Here is a 21,844-nt window from a genome sequence, read left to right as displayed (position 1 = left end):
GTAGGTACTAGTATTACCATTATTTTGTACGTATAGATGTTACCTGTATGTCTAGGCCACTCAGCCGCTGATCGCTGATCTTTTTCTTGTTGGACATGAAAACAATCTAGCCCAAGTGCCCAACTGCCAAGGCCCAACATGGAACCATCAGCCGAGCATTGCTAGATGTACGCATCAGAAAAAGAGATTACGTGCTATTGATCTACCCTTATCCTTCCGGTAATTTCGTTCGTGCGATCAAGTCTTCTGGTTTTGTACCTCCCTGCGCCGTCTGCCACCGCCCGCCGCCCATCGGCGCCACCGCCCGCCGCCTGTCGCCGCCCATCGCTCGTTCACGGTCGGCTCTTGCAGTCTTGCTGCTTTTGCCGCCGTCGCCCAGGGCAGTGGTCCAACACTTCAGTGCATGCAAATCAATCAAAAGACAGAAACTACTTGCGTACTTCATCGGCATCATACATACATCAACAGATCAAGGTACGTCACTGACTCACTGTTAATCTTGGTGAATTAGCGCAATTTCTACAAAGATAATAGTTTAATTTACTGCTTTCATAAGGTAGCATAATAGTTTTCTAATGCCACTCCTTTTTTAATGTTCCAATGACTGAAGGATGAAGAGGAAGAGCACAACAACAATAGATTTGTTTTTCAAGCCTATTGCTTCTAGCTCTAATGCAACTGAAAATGCAAATCCACCGGAGGAGCATCCTGTTGTAGATGATACTTCCAGCCCCAATCTAGTTGATATGCAAACTGATGATCAAAATATTGTGGCACCACTAGAAACTTTAGAAGAAGGTAGAACGAGAAGCACAAAATATGTGAGGGATCCTGGTACACGCCAATAGATTTGGGAACTCCATCCCGATAAGCAGGATGAAGCACGTCGATTCTATGTTTCTGAGGGCGCTTTTCAGCCATACATGAAAGAGTATCCATATAATGGAACAACAAAAAACCGTCGCCGATTCCAGTATAGTTATTTCACTGATTGGCCTTGTCTAGAGTATTCACTTGTCACACATCGTGCATATTGCTTCTATTGTTTCCTCTTTACGAAAAAGCCAACTGGAAAGTGTGGTTCAAGTGCATTCACAGTGGATGGATTTATAAACTGGAGAAAGGTGAATGATGGCAAAGATTGTGCTTTTATAACCCATATGGGCAAAGATTCCAACTCAGCTCATAGCTACTCAGCCCGCTGTTATGAAAATCTGAAAAATAGATTGAACCATATTGACAAGGCAATGGTACAAGTATGCACAAAAAAGGTTGCAGCTGCAAGGTTAAGACTTAAAGTCACAATTGATTCCATTAGGTAAGATTAAGTTTATTTGTTTCAACAATTAACCTAGTATATTTTGTATTTATGTAAGACTAACATGTCCTTTGTCTGTTATTTCATTAGGTGGTTAACATTCCAAGCTTGTCCATTTAGAGGCCATGATGAATCTCCAGGATCCCTAAACCGGGGTAATTTTCTTGAGTTGGTAAAGCTTTTGGCTGCTTATAACAAGGATGTCAGAGATGTTGTCTTGGAAAATGCTCCACAAAATGCCAAGTACACCTCACACCCCGTTCAGTAAGAAATCCTTGGTTTACTTTCCAGGAAAGTGCAGAAAAGTATTAGAGAAGAAATTGGCAATAGCAAATTTTGTATAATGGTGGACGAGTCTAGAGATGAATCTAAAAAGGAGCAGATGGCACTGGTCATTCGGTTTGCTAATAAAGAAGGGTACATAGATGAGCGCTTCCTTGACATTATACATGTTAGTGACACTGCTGCATTGACTCTCAAGGAGGCAATTTGTACTATCTTAGAAGATAATAACCTGAATGTGCAAGATATCAGAGGTCAAGGATACGACGACACAAGTAACATGCGAGGGGAATGGAATGGATTGAAAGCTCTAATATTAAATGAGTGCCCTTATGCTTACTATGTCCACTGCATGGCTCATCAGCTCCAATTGGCTCTTGTTGCAGCATCACGAGAGGTACACGAGGTGCATAATTTTTTTCAGCATGCAAATTTTGTGATAAATGTTGTTAGTGCGTCGTCTAAACGGAATGATGAGTTATTAGCTAATCAAGCTGCTGAAATTGCACGTGGCGTTGAATTGGGTGAACTTGATACGGGGAAAGGGGCAAATCAAATAGGCTCTTTACAGAGGCCGGGAGATACGAGGTGGAGTTCTCACTTCAAGTCAATTAATAGCTTGAGGAAGATGTTTGCTGCTACGATTGCAGTTCTATGAAGTGTAGCAAATGATCGTTCAGTCACAAGATATTCTCGTGGAGATGCAGTTGGCGCCCTAAAGATGATTATCTCTTTAGATTTTGTATTCATTCTGCACCTCATGGAGAAAATTATGAAGATCACAGATGTTTTATGTCAAATGCTCCAAAGGAAGTCTCTGGATATTTTAAACGCATTAGATTGTGTTGCAAACACAAAGCTTCTACTTGTTGAACTAAGAGAAGATGGTTGGGAACCACTTCTAAAAGAGGTTAAATCTTTTTGTCTGAAGCATGATATTGACATCCCCGATTTTAGTTCCAAGTATGTCTCTTTTCCTATATCTAGATTGGAATATTAATCATCACAAGTATCTTAATCTAATATATGTTGCCATTTGTAGGTACGTTGATATGACTAAATCTCGAAACAAGCATGACAACACCACAACACTTCACCACTATAAAGCAGATGTATTCAATGTTGCCATAGATCAGCGGTTGGTCGAGCTAAATGACCGGTTCAGCGTTCAAAGCATTGAGCTCTTGACGCTTTGTGTATCCTTGAATCCATTGCATGACACATTTGATGTGAAAAAGATATGCACTCTAGCAGAAAAGTTTTATCCTGCTGATTTTTCTAACCAAGAGTTGGCTCGGTTAGAGTCTCAACTTATCCATTTCAGAATGGATGTTCGCTCACATCCAGAACTAAAATGCTTGCATTCACTTGCTGATTTGACTGTTGGTTTGTTCAAAACTGGTAAAGTTCAGGACTATTCCATGGTTGATAGACTATTGCGGTTGGTTATTACTCTTTCAGTTTCAACGGCAACCATTGAGCGAGCCTTTTCTGCTATGAAACTAGTGAAGACACGTCTTCGAGGCAAAATGGGTGATGACTTTCTTCAACATTACATGATCGTCTACATTGAAAAGGATATAGCTGCAAAAGTCACATCTGATGAGATTATCCACATTTTCGATGATGGTACTCGTAGAGCTGAATTTCAGTTGATAGATATGTAACTTTTTTTTGTTGCTAAACATACGTTGTCATACACTCATATCAATTCTACTATTGAGACTATTAATTCTCGTGTGGTGTATATTTTGGAATGATTATTATCTGTCTCGCCTCCCTCATGTTCAAATCCTGGCTCTGCCCCTGGCAGTGGCCCGCGAGGTTGAGCTGCGGGGTCTCCTGGGCCGGCCCGAAGCTGCAGAGGAAAGCGATGTTGACGAAGGCGTAGTTGCCGGTGCTGCAGGTCTCGGCCAGGGTGCCCTCGTTGCCGTTCTGGCCCCAGTAGATGGCGATGCTGCCGCCGTGGCTCCGTGAGGCCGAGGAGAAGAGGATAATGGCGGCCAAGAGGCAGGACATGGAGAAGGAGCTGCTGGCTTTAGCTGGAATGGCCATTGTTGGCAGGCTCTTTTGCTCACAAGGCAGAGGGCTTGCTTCTTGCTTTGGATATGGAATGCTGCTGCGACCTGCGTGCTTTATACTCCGGTGATCCGATCTCGTTAGGAATTTGGGCGTGCCCTCGAGGTAACGCTGGAGCCATATCTTTGTTTGTTTAAGATTCTAAACATTCTCAACACGTCGTTCGGCCCCGATCTTGTTTTTTGGAGTTGCATGCATCTCCATCTGCTACGGCACGTTGCTAATTTTAACTGCATGTTTGAGATGCTCGTTCAAACTCTGTACTGACTTGTTCATATCTCAGTCCTATGTCCTCTCGATCTGTTATGTTACGGGCTTACGGCACAATTCAGTTCATTGTTTTTGTGCTGAACTTTTTTTTGAATGTAGCTAGGTCTCAGTCGACTGAGACTTAACCAAGTCTTAGTTAAGTGATATAGTATGTAAAACAAAAAAAGACAATCTGAAAAAATAATTATGAATCTTCATGCAAGATTAAAAAAATATAAATCGACTGAGATATAACAAAGTCCCAGTCGACTGAGACTTAGCAAAGCCGTTTTATAAGAAAAGTTAAATTTTGAGTCCAGTTAATTTAGAAGATCACCCTGATAGAGTAAGGTGCACAACATATTTATGGTCTTTTTTGGCCAGAAATTTGTAGTCCAACACTCGGTCCTCACATGCGGTTTAAATGTGGATCAAAACTTGGCAGGTGTTTTTTATTTAATACTCACTCCGTTTCAAAATAAATGACTCAATTTTGTACTACTAACTTTAGTACAAAATTAATATAAAATTAGGTCATCTATTTTAGAACGGAGGAAGTATATGTGTCTGAGTTTCCCACGTACCGACACACACGACGTCAACTGTCGTGAGCAGGGACACATGTCCATGTGTTTGCCGAGTGCCCGACTCTTTGTTGTGCTTTCTAGTCTGCACTTGGCAAAGGCAAGCCCATGGTGAGTGTTAGCTTTGTGCCGAGTGTTTTTCTGCTGCGCTCAGTTTTAGAGCATCTCCAGCCGCGTCTCCAATAGACCCCCTCAACGCGTTTTTTAGCGCCGGCGACTGAAAATCGGCCTAGTCGCGCCTCAGGATCTCATTTAGCGTCGGTTTGGGCCGAAATAACAGCCGGCGACCCCGAGCCGAACTCAAGCGTCCGGGGGTTGCCTGGGGGCGCTGGCAGAAGCGAAAAGGGGTGGGGGCCGCTCTGTCGGCGAGAGGAGGCCCTTTGCCCGCCATTTCCTCCCACTTTTCCCCTCTGTTTCCTTTTCATTCTCCATTCCTCCCGCCAATCTCCTCCTCCTTCCCTCCAAGCCGGCCGCCATGCCGCCGAAGAAGTACGTGGCCCCTCGCGCCGCGACGGATACTACCGCAGCCGCCACCCAGCAGAAGCAGAGGAAGCAGAGGGTGCCGCCGTCCAAACCCCCGGGCATGTCTAACGCCGACTGGAAGGCGGAAGTTCAGCGCCAGGAGGTTGTCACCACCGACCGACGGACCAGGGCAAACGCCAAGAAGGCCCGGGACAGGGCGATGCTCGTGGCTGCGGCGGTGGCGGAGCGCTCGGCCGAACAAACAGAGGCGGTTTGCGCGGGAATGATGAATCCGCCCAGCGGCCATGGCCCGTACGTGTCTTAGAGCCAGCAAAGTGTCGGATCTTCGGCCGGCTTCTCGTTGTCGCCACAACCCTGGGGTTGCACGCTGACGGCGACGCGCATAGCGGGTTCAACCCCAATATCACCTTCCCCCATGGTCACCCGGCCCAGCGCACGCTGTCAGTGTCAAAACCGGCGGATCTCGGGTAGGGGGTCCCGATCTGTGTGTCTTAGGCTGATGGTAACAGGAAGCAAGGGACACAATGTTTACCCAGGTTCGGGCCCTCTCGATAGAGGTAAAACCCTACTTCCTGCTTGATTAATATTGAAGATATGAGTAGTACAAGAGTAGATCTACCATGAGATCGTAGAGGCTAAACCCTAAGAGCTAGCCTATGATGGTATGATTGTAATTGTGATCGGCCTTCTAAGGACCATCCTCTCCGGTTTATATAGACATCGGAGAGGGCTAGGGTTTACATGGAGTCGGTTACAAGGAAGGAAATATAATATCCGGATCACCAAGCTTGTCTTCCACGCAAAGGAGAGTCTCATCCGGACACGGGCCGAAGTCTTGAGTCTTGTATCTTCACGCTTCAATAATCCGGACGATATATACAGTCCGGCTGTCCGGATACCCCCTAATCCAGGAATCCCTCAGTAGCCCCTGAACCAGGCTTCAATGACGATGAGTCCGGCGCGCAGTCTTGTCTTCGGCATTGCAAGGCGGATTCCTTCTCCGAATACTCCAATGTACCTATCACGACGAACAGTGTTCGGCATCTCGTCAATGTTGTACTCCTCGGCTTCAGTGCCTCAATAATGACCATTTCCACGTGTCGAGCGAATGCGAGGAGTCGAGGCATTTTTTTTCATTTGACACCCTCGATCCTTCGGGCTAACCGTCTATTTGAAGAGACGGGGATTCCCAGATCCAAACCTCACTCTCCCTCCTCGAGCAAGCATCCAACAGAGCGCCCCGAAAAAACCATTCCAACATGACCGGTCGTCGCAACTCTTCTGCTCGCTCCCCTTGTCCCAAGTCGGGGGACTGGGGAGAGTGTTCAGTTTCTTATAGCCGCTTGATAAAGTTACAAACCCAAGGGCTTCTCCCACCGGCGTTCATGGTCCCCGTCCGAGCCGAAATAGCCACCTATGACGGCGGAGAACAAGCGGAGAGATCCCCTAATCCGTCTCCAGAGGAGCGAATATGCCTCATTCCGCATCTATTAAGGGGCGTCGGGTTTTCTATTCATCCATTCTTTTGTGGGCTCCTGGAGTTCTATGGCCTCTAGTTGCACAACTTTACCCCAGCCTCCGTACTACATATAGCAGGGTATGTCGCCCTTTGTGAGCTATTTCTAGGCTGCGAGGCTCATTTTGGTTTGTGGAAGAAGTTGTTCTGCCTTGTCCCCCGCAACCAGGGAGAGCCCTATGTCAAGTGGGCGGGACCGAAGTACTGCGTATCGCTGAGACCGGATACCTATCCGGCACTCCCAAGAAGGCACCCGAGAACTGGGCTTCAGAGTGGTTTTATATTGACGATGCTCCCCTTCCGGATCCAGTCCGGACAGGACTCCCCAAGTTCAGTAATGCCCCGCCGAGGGCACGCCTAAGCTGGCGCCCCCGAGGCCCCCAAGAAGAGGATACCAGGGAAATACATTTCCTGATGAACAGGATAAAGTTACTGGCCAAATCCGGACTGATGATAATCGAGGTCATGGCAATATGCATAATACAGGGAGTGCAGCCGCTCCAATACCGGGGCAATCCCATGTGGCATTTCAACGGGACAGACGATGCCACCCGTTGTGGCCGTAAGGGTCCGGACTCCGCCACCGCTCTGGCAAGGATATTGTCCGACCTATACAATGGAGAAGAGGAAGACTTCCTCCATATCAAACCGTAGGACGGATTCTCCATGTATAATCCCCCAAACTGGGTAAGTCGTCATTTATTTTCTCGCTTCACTTATTGTGGCGTTCTTTGCTAAGGTTACATGCCTCGATATTTATGAGCAGGAACCGAGGAGGGCCGTAGAAGGAATCTCTAGCCCTTCCCCGCAGCCAGAGGACCCCGAAAGGGCCCTGGATCCAGGACTTGAAGAAGACCCGGACGCGGCCGTGGAGCTTGTCGACGGGATATTTTATCGGGCGAGCCGTGACGGCGCCCTAGTGGCTATTACTGCCGATTATCCCGGACTGCTACCTTCTTCGCGTGTAAGCCAAACGAAGACTCGATCCTCCGAAGAGGACTCTTTCCTGATGTCATGCCTTATCCCTGAAGCGTCGTGTTTTTGCAGAGGCGACGTTCGGAGCGCAGGGCCGAGCCCCTAGGGACCCATCAGCCACAAGCGTCCGGATTGGGTAGGCTCAAGAGGAAGGCGATTAGGGCCGACACGCCTCTACAGAGGTAAGGAAACAACCTGTCATGTAATTATTGTTATTTGAAGTATAACAGCGCCCTTTACATCCTGGCAGGTAGAGGAGTATCCGGACTATATCCGGAGATCCTGCCAACCACGCCTCCACCAGTCGGGCTCCAAAACCGACTTCGAGAGAGGAGGCGGACGTAGGTCCAATGCCGCATAGTCCTCCAACAGAGGATGCAGACATGCTCTCTGCCACGAATTCCGAAGTAGAGAGCGCCATGAATCACCAGCGTCGACGGGCCGTGCTCCGCAACAACATCTTTTCCGAAGAGGCATTCAATGCTTTCCATTCGGGAGACGCATACTCCGAGCTTCTCAAGGCGGACTCGCCCGAGCGACGGACCAGTATACCAAAGATATACGGGTAAGAAAGTTTGATAAGCATGTATAGCAGTAGCCCCTGAGACTTGAAACGGTTGGCACAACAGTTTTAAGTATCAATTTATGCGCAGGTTCTTGTAGATAAGAATGAGCAATTGCCTCGGGAGCTAGAGGAGTGCAAGACCCAGCTGAGGGCCACAGTTGCCAAGCTAGAGGAATCCCAGAAGGCCTCATATGGTAACATTTATCTCAATTGTACGAAAATGTATCAGTTAGCAACTGGCTGGTATGACAAATTTAACAGAAAATTCTGCAGATAACCCCGGAGTAAATCCGGAGGGCGGGAGGGATGACGAGTCGCATCTCCAGAGGCAACTAAAAGCCGGCGAGCGCATTCTTACGTAAGTTAAGCAGGACAAGAATACTCTCCAAGATGCCAATGTTCGGCTGGACGTGGAATTGAAAGACGTCCGTGCACAGCTGGCGGACTCCGTGAAGGAGAACAAAAGGCTTTGCCGCGGCATTTATGGTAAGTGCCTAGATGAACTATAGCATAGTTTGGCGAGGAAGTATATCGAAAGAGTTTTGCTTGTAGGAACGCTGACCGGTCGCCCTGAGGAGGAGATGCCCGCATCTGCAGGCGATTTACTGCAAGACCTCTCGCAGCTGCACGAGCGAGCTCGGCAGGCAATGCAGGGCGTAGTGCAGGCCTTGTGTCCATCAAGCTTCATGCCGAATGGCATGGGGGAGCTTGTGGACATGCTTCAAGGAGCACGGCGGTGCTTCCGGCTGTGGAAGATTTCAGCCTGCCAGCAGGGTGCAAGGGAAGCATGGGCTATGGTGAAGACGCGCTACACCAAGCTGGACCCGTACCATATGGCCGAAGTCGGACCGGCAGGGCCAGATGGGCAAGAAATTCCCGTGAGTCTGGTATATGACCAGGTGGCGTTAGCCACGAAGTATTCTCAACAGGATTGTAAGCTAGATAGCCTGTTGGATGGTATAGAGGAGGAATATGGTCAGTCCAAGTGACTGTGTAATTCAATCGACATAAGTAGCCCCTAGCCGGATTAAAATCATTTGTCATGGCGGACCTTTTCGCTTCAGCCCCCGGATCCTATAGTTCGGGGTGTGTCCGAATACCCGCTCGGTTATACAAAACCGGAGTATGCGTGGAAACCAGGCGTAGGGGTCATAAGTGCTTGAACAGACAAGTACCCAACTAGTTATGTTATATTACATGGATAGTAAGAAACATCTTCCAGGGAGAATAGTTCCGTTAAGGGTTCCTTTCCCTGGGTAGGCATGCGACAAGGCACATGTCTGAACTGCAAACCATGGCACAGGATACAAAACTTCTGGAGATTTGTGTTATAATAAACGAAGACATCTTTTGTTCGCCGACCGAATATTCTCTTAAGGAAACTAGCTTTCGGCTTCACCCAGTCTGAGGTACACATCCGGCTGAATCGGCAGTAACAATCGCAGAGGTGCTCCCCTTATGCCCTAGCCGAATTAACGGGAACGTAGGGCATAAACACAGGAGCCAGGCAACCCAGCTTGGCCACGTCTTAAGTCATATCGATGCATATAATGGTGAAGAAAATACACACATGGAAAATACATGTGTAATGGGCAAAAAAGCCTTTTAGAGTAAGTTATGTTTAGCTTCCGTATAGGAAGCCCCCAGGTATTGCTTACACACATAGTGCGGTCGGAATAATCCGGGAGTCCGCACTATATTAAATACTTTGTGTGAAGAGAAAAAGATCGAGAAAGGAAAAAGGGGTGGGGAATAATAAAAAAAGGGGGAGGTAAGGAGACAAACACTGAGTTCGGCACTAGGCGTAGAATCTCCGGAGTCTAGCCGCGTTCCATGGGTTCGGCTCGAGTCTGTTATCGGACGCATTATGTAAGCGGTACGCTCCTCCGATGAGAACTTTGTCAATGCCGAAGGGACCTTCCCACTTGGGTTTGAGCTTGTCCTTCTTCTTCTCCGGTAAGCGTAGGACGAGCTCGCCAATATTATAAGTTTTGGCCCGCACTTCTCTGCTTTGGTATCGTCGAGCCTGTTGCTAATAGAATGCAGAACGGGCCTTAGTGACATCACGCTCCTCCTCCAGGGCATCCAAGTTATCTTGCCGATCTAACTCGGCTTCCTTCTCTTCATACATGTGTAGACGTGGCGAATCATGTATTATGTCGCAAGGTAGTACTGCTTCCGCACCGTACACCATAAAAAATGGTGTGTATCTGGTGGTGCGATTTGGCGTGGTCTGCCGCCCCCAGAGCACGGAGTCGAGCTCCTTGACCCAATGAGTATCCGACTCTGTCAAGGATCGCACTAGTCTGGGTTTGATGCCGCTCATGATGAGACCGTTTGCCCGTTCGACCTGGCCATTTATTTGAGGATGGTAGACGGAAGCATAGTCGAGCTTAGTGCCCATTTTGCCGCACCAAGCTTTCACTTCATCGGCTGTGAAATTTGAGCCATTATCGGTGATGATGCTGTGGGGGACACCATATCGGTGTACGACCCCGGATATGAAGTCTATTACTGGTCCGGATTCGGCCGTTTTCATTGGTTTGGCTTCTGTCCATTTGGTGAACTTGTCTACCATGAACAATAAGTATTTTTTCTTGTGGCTTCCCCCTTTAAGGGGTCCAACCATATCCAGCCCCCAGACCGCGAAGGGCCAAGTTATGGGGATTGTTTGGAGAGCGGTAGGGGGCATATAACTCTGATTGGCAAAGAGCTGGAAATCGACGCAGTGTTGGATAAGGTCCTATGCGTCTGCTCGGGTCGTCGGCCAATAGAAACCTGTACGGAAGGCTTTGCTGACTAGTGCTCGAGCCGCGGCGTGGTGCCCGCCCAGTCCGGCATGGATTTCAGCCAAGAGCTACCGCCCTTCCTCTTCGGAGATGCACCTTTGGAGCACTCCGGTCGCACTTTTCTTATAGAGTTCCCCTTCATGGACTTTGTAAGCTTTAGAACGCCGGACGATGCAACGTGCTTCATTTTGGTCTTCGGGGAGCTCCTGCCTATTTAGGTAGGCCAAGAAAGGCTCGGTCCACGGGGCGATGACAGCCATTATTTCGTGGGCTGACGATGTTATTTTGGTGGTAGAGCCTCCGATTATGTCTGATAGTTCAGAATCTAGGGATGTATTCGGATCCATGCTGGTATTGCCGGACTACCCTTCCCATACCATGGATGGCTTGAACAACCTTTCCAGGAATATGTTAGGTGGGACAGGGTCGCGTTTAGCGCTGATGCGAGCAAGGACATCTGCCGCTTGATTGTTTTCTCGAGCCACATGGTGAAATTCGAGCCCCTCAAACCGAGCTGACATTTTAAGGACGACATTACGGTAGGCCGCCATTTTCGGATCCTTGGCATCAAAGTCTCCGTTTATTTGGGATATTGCTAGATTTGAATCATCGCGCACCTCTAGGCATTGAATGCCCATAGAGACTGCCATCCGAAGACCGTGCAACAGAGCCTCATATTCGGCTGCATTGTTGGAGTCTATGTATAATATTTAGAGGACACACTGGACCGTGTCTCCGGTGGGAGACGTCAGGACTACACCTGCTCCCAATCCGGCCAGCATTTTAGAGCCGTCGAAGTGCATGATCCAGTTAGAGTACGTGTCGTACTCTTTAGGGAGTTCGGCTTCCGTCCATTCGGCGACGAAGTCAACTAATACTTGCGACTTGATAGCCCGCCGAGGCTTGTATATTATGTCGAATGGAAGGAGCTCGATGGCCCATTTAGCGATCCGACCCGTGGCATCGCGGTTATTTATTATATCATTTAGTGGTAATTCGGAGGCCACCGTAATCAAACACTCTTGAAAGTAGTGTCGTAGCTTTCGGGATGCCATGAAGACCGCGTATGCTATTTTTTGATAGTGTGGGTATCGGGATTTGCATGGGATGAGGACCATGGATACGTAATAAACCGGCTTCTGTAGCGGGAATTTGTATCCGTCAACCTCTCGTTCAATGACGAGTACTGCGCTTACAACTTGGTGTGTTGCAGCTATGTACAGCAGCATAGGTTCGCCGATATTTGGCGTTGTTAGGACTGGATTATTGGCCAATAAGGTCTTTATTTCATCGAGTCCGGCCGCGGCTGCATCTGTCCACACGAAGTGTTCGGTGCACCTAAGAAGGCGGTAAAGAGGCAATGCCTTTTCTCCTAACCTGGAGATAAAGCGGCTCAAAGCAGCCATGCATCCAGCTAGTTTCTGGATGTGTTTGAGGTCCGTTGGTATAGCCAACTGCAACAAAGCTCGGTTTTTTGCCGGATTAGCTTCAATTCCTCTATTGGAAATGATGAAGCCCAGCAATTTTCCAGAGGGGACGCCGAAAACGCATTTCTCTGGATTCAGCTTGATGTCGTATGTTCGGAGGTTGTCGAACGTAAGCCTCAAGTCATCTATTAGGGTTTCGACGTGTCTTGTTTTTATGACTACGTCGTCCACGTATGCCTCCACTGTTTTGCCGATTTGCTTTTCCAGGCATGTTTGAATCATGCGTTGGTAGGTTGCGCCGGCATTCTTAAGCCCGAAAGGCATAGTGTTGAAGCAGAAAGGGCCATATGGCGTTATAAAAGCTGTTGCAGCTTGGTCGGATTCTGCCATCTTTATTTGATGGTATCCAGAGTAAGCGTCGAGGAAACACAGCGAGTCGTGTCCTGCTGTGGCATCAATGATTTGATCAATGCAAGGGAGGGGAAAGGGATCCTTGGGGCAAGCCTTGTTAAGGTCTTTGAAGTCGACACACAGGTGCCAGGATTTGTCCTTCTTTGGTACCATTACCAAGTTCACCAGCCAATCCGGATGTTTGATATCTCTGATGAATCCGACCTCAAGTAGCTTGGCTAGCTCCTCCCCCATGGCTTGCCGTTTGGGCTCTGAAAATCGCCTTAGGGTCTGTTTGACAGGTTTGTATCCCTTTAGTGTGTTAAGGCTGTGTTCGGCCAATTCGCGTGGGATGCCCGGCATGTCCGATGGGTGCCAGGCAAAAATGTCCCAATTCTCACGTAAGAAGTCTCGCAGTGCGGCGTCCATAGCGGGGCTCAACTATGTCCCGATGGAAGCTGTCTTCGTGGGGTCCGTTGGGTGGACTTGGAATTTGACTATCTCATCTGCGGGTTTAAATGAGGTGGACTTGGGTCTTTTGTCGAGTATCACGTCGTCCCTGTCCACGACGGCACGCAGCGTTGTTAATTCTTCTGCTACTAGGGCTTCGGACAGTGCTTCCAAGGCTAGTGCTGCAGTTTTGTTTTCGGCACAGAGTGCGACGTCCGGATCACTAGCTAGAGTGATGATTCCATTGGGTCCGGGCATTTTAAGCTTCGTGTACCCGTAATGGGGTATAGCTTGAAAGCTTGCAAACGCATCCCGCCCTAGAAGGGCGTGGTATCCGCTGCTGAAAGGAGCCACTTGGAATGTGATTTCTTCGGACCTGTAATTCTCTGGGGTGCCGAATACCACATCGAGTGTGATTTTTCCCGCACACCGTGCCTCCCGACTGGGGATAATTCCCGTGAAGGTTGTGCCGCTTTGTTCAATGCAACTTTTATCAATTTCCATCTTCTTGAGTGTTTCTTCATAAATCAGGTTTAATCCGCTTCCGCCGTCCATGAGTACTTTAGTGAGCCGAAAGCCGTCCACTATTGGACTAAGGACCAAAGCGGCTAGTGCCCGGATGGTCTGGAATTGGGGTTCGTCACTGGCATTGAAAGTTATAGCAGTGTCGTTCCACGGATTTATTTTTGCCACATGGCAGATTTCAGCAGAGCTTCGATGAGCTCGCTTGCGCCTATCGTTTGAGGCGAAGGTCTCGAAGACTGTTAGTACATATTGTGTTCCTTGGCGGGATGTTGTTCTGCTTTATGGCTCTCGAGGAGATCCTCGCCACTTTTAGCTACCTGTCGGAGCATCCAACATGCCCTAAGGCTATGGGTTGGTGTTGCATCCGGCATACTGTGAAGCTTACATGGCCCATTGAGCCATTCTTCCAATACGGTTCCACGCCCTGGGGCGGGCTTTGGTTTCTCGGGAATTGAATTGGTCGACTTACGAGAGTTCGGCCGTTTAGTTCGGACAAAGGTTCTGGTGAGGGTCGTACTATCCCAAAATTCTGTTTGGGTCTTCCAGGTGCTTTCCATCGCACAGTACTTCTGTACTATGGTTGCCAAGTCCGCAAAGTGTACTATCTCCCGGCGACTTATGGCATTAAGGAGTCCTTTGTTCGTGCAGTTTTTGCAGAAAAGCGAGACTACGTCCTCCTTGTGGCAGTCCTCGACCTTGTTAAGCACAAGGAGGAATCTGGCCCAGTAACGGTGTACCGTCTCTAGGGGCTCTTGCCTGATGCGGGAGAGATGGTTTAAGTCCGAGCGAGTGTCGTTGGCTGAGTCCAAATTTTTATCCGATCTGACACCCGGGGGCACAGAAGGTTCCGAGCCCGACAGTTCGGGGTCCGGAGTATCACCCAATCTCTTCGGCCCGATGCCCGATTCTAAGTCCGGGACTCGGGTCATGTCTTCCTTTGAGTAGGTGTTCGGCTTACTGAGTTCGGTGATCCGGACATAATTCGTCATCAAAGTTGAGGGCGACCCGTGTGTGGTTCCTCCACTACCGCTATCTCATGGGTGGCCGGCGGGGATCTAATGTCCCTCTGGTCGGGTTTAAGCCCAATCCAGTCATAGTCCATAGCAACTCCCAAAGCGGCGATGCGATCCAAGAGCTCATTAAGAGAGGAGAGCTCTATTGGATCCATCTGTTCGGCAAGCTCCGAATTGATGCAAAGGTTATGCGTGATGACCCGAGAGGCCATCGTTGGCGCGACAACCAATGGGGCGGCCATAATGAAGCCGCCAAGTCAGAGAATCTGGCCTACAGCCAGCGCTCCTCCAAAGATGATGTCGTCCTTGACTACGAGACGAGCCATCAAGCCTTGCAGCGACGACACAGAGGAACTCTCAATGAAAGCACCAATGTCGGTGTCAAAACCAGCGGATCTCGGGTAGGGGGTCCCGATTTGTACGTCTTAGGCTGATGGTAACAGGAAGCAAGGGACACAATGTTTACCCAGGTTCGGGCCCTCTCGATGGAGGTAAAACCCTACTTCCTGCTTGATTAATATTGAAGATATGAGTAGTACAAGAGTAGATCTACCACGAGATCGTAGAGGCTAAACCCTAAGAGCTAGCCTATGATGGTATGATTGTAATTGTGATCGGCCTTCTAAGGACCATCCTCTCCGGTTTATATAGACACCGGAGAGGGCTAGGGTTTACATGGAGTCGGTTACAAGGAAGGAAATATAATATCCGGATCGCCAAGCTTGTCTTCCACGCAAAGGAGAGTCCCATCCGGACACGGGCCGAAGTCTTGAGTCTTGTATCTTCACGCTTCAATAGTCCGGACAATATATACAGTCCGGCAGTCCGGATACCCCCTAATCCAGGACTCCCTCATATGCCCTCGCCCGCCTTCGCCGGCGTGTAGTATCCTCCGTACAGCTACTCGCCGCCGGCCTACGCAGCCTCCCCGACACCACCTCTCCGCCGTTGCACGCTGCTCTTCTCATAAGCCTCCTCGTCGCATCTCGACGACACCAACGCGATGGAGGCCGACATGGAAGCCATCGTCACGACCGGCTCGGCCGCCGCCGCCTCCCCCGGGTTCACTGCCCAAGACGACACAATGGACCTCAACAGTGACATGGACGGCGAGCTCGAATACGGCGAGGAAGAGCCAGAGGATAAGGAGGAGGAGGAGGCGCCTGCTCCGGCGAGGAAAAGGAAGAAGAAGAAGCATGTAGCCAGGACCGGCGAGCCGCGCATCAAGTGGGCGTCCAATGAGGACGAGTGCCTCGCCGAAGTGTGGAAAGTTGTCTGTCTCGACCCGATCACCGACACGAACCAGAGCGTCGACACGTATTGGGACCGCATCAAGGCCGAGTTTGACGAGCGCAAGCTCATCGACCCCTACTTCAAAGGCGTATACATGCAGCGCGGGTCAAAAGCAATGGCGAACCATTGGGGGCTCATCCAAACGGCGTGCAACAAATGGCATGGGATCGTCGAGGAGATCGCAGCTCGCCCGGAGAGTGGCTCCGGCATCGAGGATCAGGTATGGCACGCCGGTCTCTCCCTTTTCTTTTTTTCCGTGTGCGAGCTGATGACCCACAAGTGTAGGGTATCTATTGTAGTCCTTTTGATAATTAAGAGTGTCGAACCCAACGAGGAGCAGCAGGAAATGACAAGCGGTTTTCAGTAAGGTTTTCTCTGCAAGCACTGAGATTATCGGTAACAGATAGTTTTGTGATAAGGTAATTCGTAACGGTTAACAAGTAATGAAAGTAAATAAGGTGCAGCAAGGTGGCCCAATCCTTTTTGTAGCAAAGGACAAGCCTGGACGAGTTCTTATATAGAGAAAAGCGCTCCCAAGAACACATGGGAATTATCGTCAAGCTAGTTTTCCTCACGCTCATATGATTTGCGTTCGTTACTTTGATAATTTGGTATGTGGGTGGACAAGTGCTTGGGTACTACCCTTTCTTGGACAAGCATCCCACTTATGATTAACCCCTATTGCAAGCATCCACAACTACGAAGGAAGTATTAAGGTAAACCTAACCATAGCATGAAACATATGGATCCAAATCAGCCCCTTACAAAGCAACTCATAAACTAGGGTTTAAGCTTCTGTCACTCTAGCAACCCATCATCTACTTATTACTTCCCAATGCCTTCCTCTAGGCCCAAAAAATGGTGAAGTGTCATGTAGTCGATGTTCCCATAACACCACTAGAGGAGAGACAACATACATCTCATCAAAATATCGAACGAATACCAAATTCACATGACTACTTATAGCAAGACTTCTCCCATGTCCTCAGGAACAAACGTAACTACTCACAAATCATATTCATGTTCATAATCAGAGGGGTATTAATATGCATTAAGGATTTGAACATATAATCTTCCACCGAATAAACCAACTAGCATCAACTACAAGGAGTAATCAACACTACTAGCAACCCACATGTACCAATCTGAGGTTTTGGGACAAAGATTGGATACAAGAGATGAACTAGGGTTTGAGAGGAGATGGTGCTGGTGAAGATGTTGATGGAGATTGACCCCCTCCCGATGAGAGGATCGATGGTGATGACGATGGTGATGATCCCCCCTCCCCCAGAGGGATGTTTCCCCGGCAGAACAGCTCCACCGGAGCCCTAGATTGGTTCCGCCAAGGTTCCACCTTGTGGCAGCGGTGTCTCGTCCCGAAAGCTTGCTTATGAATTTTTTTCAGGGTAAAAGACTTCATATAACAGAAGATGGCCACCGGAGGGCTGCCAGGTGGCCCACGAGGCAGGGGCGCGCCCAAGGGGTAGGCCCTGGGCGCGCCCCCACCCTCGTGGACAGTGGGTGGTCCCCCTCTGGTATTTTCTTTTCTCAGTATTTTTTATTAATTCCAAAAATAACTTCCGTGGAGTTTCAGCACTTTTGGAGTTGTGCAGAATAGGTCTCTAATATTTGCTCCTTTTCCAGCCCAGAATTCCAGCTGCCAGCATTCTCCTCTTCATGTAAACCTTGTAAAATAAGATAGAATAGGCATAAGTATTGTGACATAACGTGTAACAACTGCCCATAATGCAATAAATATCGATATAAAAGCATGATGCAAAATGGACGTATCAACTCCCCCAAGCTTAGACCTCGCTTGTCCTCGAGCGGAAGCCGATATCGAAAAATATGTCCACATGTTTAGAGATAGAGGTGTCGATAAAATAGAATACGGACATGAGGGCATCATGATTATACTTATAACAGCAACATATATATATTGTCATATGATTTCTTATACTCAAGTAATAATCTATCCACAATATCAAGTATGAATCAGAAACTTCATTGAAAACTAACAAACTATAATCTCAGTCATTGAAGCAATTGCAATTTATCATAACATCAGAAAGAGTCAATATAAGAGCTTTTCAGCAAGTCCACATACTCAACTATCATTTAGTCTTTCACAATTGCTAACACTCACGCAATACTTATGGTTATGGAGTTTTAATCGGACACAGAGAAAGATAGTGGCTTATAGTGTTGCCTCCCAACCTTTTACCTCAAGGGTAATGCCAACAATAATAGTTCATGCTAACTTACATCCAATTGGATATATGTATATCCGGATCTTTCCAACACAAGGTGCTTGCCAAAGGATAAAATGTAAAAAAGAAAGGTGAAGATCACCATGACTCTAGTAAAAGGTATAAGACAAAAGTAAAAGATAGGTGTCGTGGTTCTAAGCCTGACAGTAGAGTGGGGGGTAGGTATGGAGAGGCAAGGTCCTAGCTATGGAGAGGTTGTAAACACAAAGGATGTACGAGTTCAGGCCCTTCTCGGAGGAAGTAACAGCCCTACGTCTCGGAGCCCGGAGGCGGTCGAGTGGATTATGAGTATATGAGTTACAAGGTGCCGAACCCCTCTACCTGTGGAGGGGGGTGGCTTATATGGAGTGCGCCAGGACCCCAGCCAGCCCACGTAGGAGAGGGTTTAAGGTGAGTTAAGTCTGGGGCGTTACTGGTATCGCCCCACATAAAGTGCCTTTACTATCATAAAGTCTACTTGATTACAGGCCGTTGCAGTGCAGAGTGCCTCTTGACCTTCTGGTGGTCGAGTGAGTCTTCATGGTCGAGTCCTTCAAGACAGTCGAGTGTGTCCCTCGTTGGTCGACTGGAAGGCGACTTCTTCTAAGGGTGTCCTTGGGTAAGGTACTTAGATCAGGTCCATGACCCTACCCTAGGTACATAACCCCATCATTAGCCCCCGAATGGATTGAGGCTTCGAGTGAGGAAGGAGTTGATGTCGTTTCCGATTAACCTTTGCGCTCTGGTCGTGCGTTGTCCTGGACCAAAGAATCTCTTCGTCGACAGTGAGCAACTTGTCTTCAGTCGACTCGATCCATTCTATTCTTGCGTCGAGTGATCTTTCGGGCTTCGACGATCTCCGAGCGACGGATCGCTGGAAACCCCGTGTCTGACAGACTGATCTGCTGTTCGCGGATTCCGCAGGATGCGAAATTTGGGGACGCGCGCGAAGTGGAGCGGACCGCGGCGTTCGGATGGGACGGGACATAGACGCCTCGATCTCCGCGCCGCTTTTTTCGCCACGTATCCCGTCTGCATAACTGTTCCTGATATGATTAGATCGACCGGGCCCACCTGTCATCCACTCGGAAGGGACCTTATAAATGCGCCCGGCGAGGATTTCTGTACTACGCCTCAGTCATTTTCTCTCTCTCTCTCCGCTCCCTTCGTCCCCGTCCAGCGCGCTCGCTCTCGCCCCCGCACAACTTCCCCACGCGCATCTCGCCGGCAACCATGGCCAAGGAGAAGACGGCGGCGCTGGAACGTGCGAAGAAGGCGTCGGCGACGGAGAAGACAAAGGGGAGATCCACCAGCCGCGGCGGGTGCTCGTCCAGATCCCGCCTGCCGAAGGGCTGGGTCCAAGGAGACTGGATCCAGTCGACCATCACCGAGAATGACCTCCTCGACATGGCCAACAAGGGCTTGATCCCTCATGGAGCTGTGAGGCTTCCGGGGAAGGAGTGGCAGCCCCAGCCAGAAGAGGGTGAGTGTGTGCTCTTGGCCACCCATGTTGATCGTGGATTTTCCTTGCCGCCGAGTGTTTTCTTCCGTGGCTTCTTGAATTTCTTTGGAGCGCAGCTCCACCACTTTACCCCAAACTCTATTGCCTATCTTGCCGCGTTCGTGTCCATGTGTGAGGGTTTCCTGGGCTGTCGACCGCACTGGGGTTTGTTCAAGCATATATTCACGTGTCGATCTCAGACCGTGAAGAAGGCGAGCCCAGGTGATGAGAGAACCCGAGTCGTCCAAATGTGTGGGGGTCTGGGGATCCAGGTGAGGAATAAGAGCACCTTCCCGCCCATGACTTTTCCCGAGTCCGTCAGAGGCTGGCAGTCGACTTGGTTCTACTGCCAGGTCCAGTCGACGCCAGGGCAGTCGAGTGGACTCCCTCCGTTTACCATGGACCGAGTGAACAAGCCCTCCCCTCTGAAGCTGATTCCGGAGGAGAAAGCTGACGTGAAGATGTTGATGGAGCGCGTGGTGCAGTTGGTTCGGGAGGGAGTGACGGGCATGGACCTCCTGGAGGTCTTCCTCAGGCGTCGCATCCAGCCCCTTCAGTTCCGGAGCCACTGCATGTGGTGGTACCGTGGGACCGAAGACGAGACTAGAGTCCATCCAGAAGCAGTCGACGACGTCACTCTGGAAAGATGGATGGTAGCCGTTACCGGTAACAAGGATAACCCACGCGGAGCCAGAAGGATTCCTCCACTCGACCACAACAGCGATCCAAACAAGGTACACTTGCCTGCTCTCCACTGCGCTCTTGTCGCATTCATTTCTGTTTACCCTGCCAACTGGTCGACTGATCCTTGTCTGGACATCTGCTAGGCCCTCACCGAGTTGTACTCGATGCCCAATGGGGCACAAGCTTCGACTGAGGAGGGCGAGGCGAGCGGGGGCGAGAGCCAGGAAGAGGAGGAATGGGACTCGGATGTTGCAGAGGATGATGACGACGATGATGATGATGACGGTGATGAAGATGACGTCGAGGACGAGGAAGAAGAGGAGGAGGAGGTCGTACCACCGCGCTCAGAAAGGCGGTCGAAGCTTGTCCACGACCCTTCGACTGAACGTGGCAAGGGGGTTGCGACCGCTGTTCAGTCGACCAAGCGCCCTCGGACCACCTCTCCGGTGCCGACTGAAAAGGCGCCGAAGCAGCCCAGGGCGGCCCCGTCGAAGACGATCAAGCTCCTACCGAAGATGAAGGTGTCCATCCCCACCATATCAGGGTAATCGTGCTGCTTGAATCTTCTTATTTTGTGTGGACTTTGTCTCTGGTCGACGCTGAAGTTAGTCGACTGACCCTTTGGAGTTGCAGTGCTGCTACTTCTGAAACCTCAGCCCGGGCTGATGACCACGAGATGGAGGACGCAACAACTTCGAACCCAGGTACTGTATTCTTAACGCCGTTCTTAGTCGACTGACTCGCGATCTCTGATCTTGATGTCGACTGACTCGTGACCTCTGATCCTGATTCTTCTCCGTAGCTCCACCCAATACTGTTATCAATCTCCCTGATGATGATGAGGATGAAGAGCCGCTGAAGCGCAGGAGGAGTCGGAAAGCGTCCGCCAGTAAGGTGCCTCAGGATGTGACGGCGCCTGAGATTCTGACTGTGGAGGAAGAGAACACCACTCGACACACGGTGTCCTTCGCAGATCCATTAACGAGTGCTCAGCAGCCCTCCCTCTTCACGACGCACCACGTCCCAGAGGACCAAGCTGGCGCAGCGAAGGAGGCGATACGCCAGGCGGGAATCATGATGGAGCAGCTGAAGACCATCCGGGATGCGAGCCAGGCGGCTTATGACGCCAGTTCTGCCCTCCAAAGCAATGTCCAGGTCAGTCGACCACTGTTTGTTCTATTAGATATGCTACCAAAAACTTTTCCTTTCCGGAATTTATAGTAGTCACCCACTGGGTGTGTTGAATAAACTCCGTGTTAGCGGGGGCACGCTGAGTGCACCCGCTGGGTGTAGTCCCCAAGGCTAAGGTCGACTGCTGGCAGTCGGCCTTAGGCTTTATGATGTCAATTTTTCTGTCAGTCGGCTATGTCGACTGGATGTCACAAACCGGTGGGGGCACGCTGAGTGCACCCACTGGGTGTAGTCCCCGAGACTGTGGTCGACTGCTTGCAGTTGATCACAGTCTTAAAGAA

General features: G+C 49.6%; 1 protein-coding gene across 1 annotated transcript in view; it reads right to left on the bottom strand.

The window, feature by feature from the left end:
• LOC119281674 (acidic endochitinase-like) overlaps window positions 1-3,655 on the bottom strand; it is a 9,758-nt gene extending 6,103 nt beyond the window's left edge. Inside the window, exon 1 of the mRNA XM_037562141.1 lies at window positions 3,421-3,655. Coding sequence (XP_037418038.1) covers window positions 3,421-3,655 — 235 coding nt within the window. The remainder of the gene's footprint in view (window positions 1-3,420) is intronic.
• Window positions 3,656-21,844: the final 18,189 nt, after the last annotated feature.

This window comes from Triticum dicoccoides, chromosome 3B, assembly GCF_002162155.2.
Source record: "Triticum dicoccoides isolate Atlit2015 ecotype Zavitan chromosome 3B, WEW_v2.0, whole genome shotgun sequence".
Classification (NCBI taxonomy): domain Eukaryota; kingdom Viridiplantae; phylum Streptophyta; class Magnoliopsida; order Poales; family Poaceae; genus Triticum; species Triticum dicoccoides.
The sequence above is the reverse complement of the archived record's forward strand: the minus strand, read 5'-3'. Positions and strand labels throughout refer to the sequence as shown.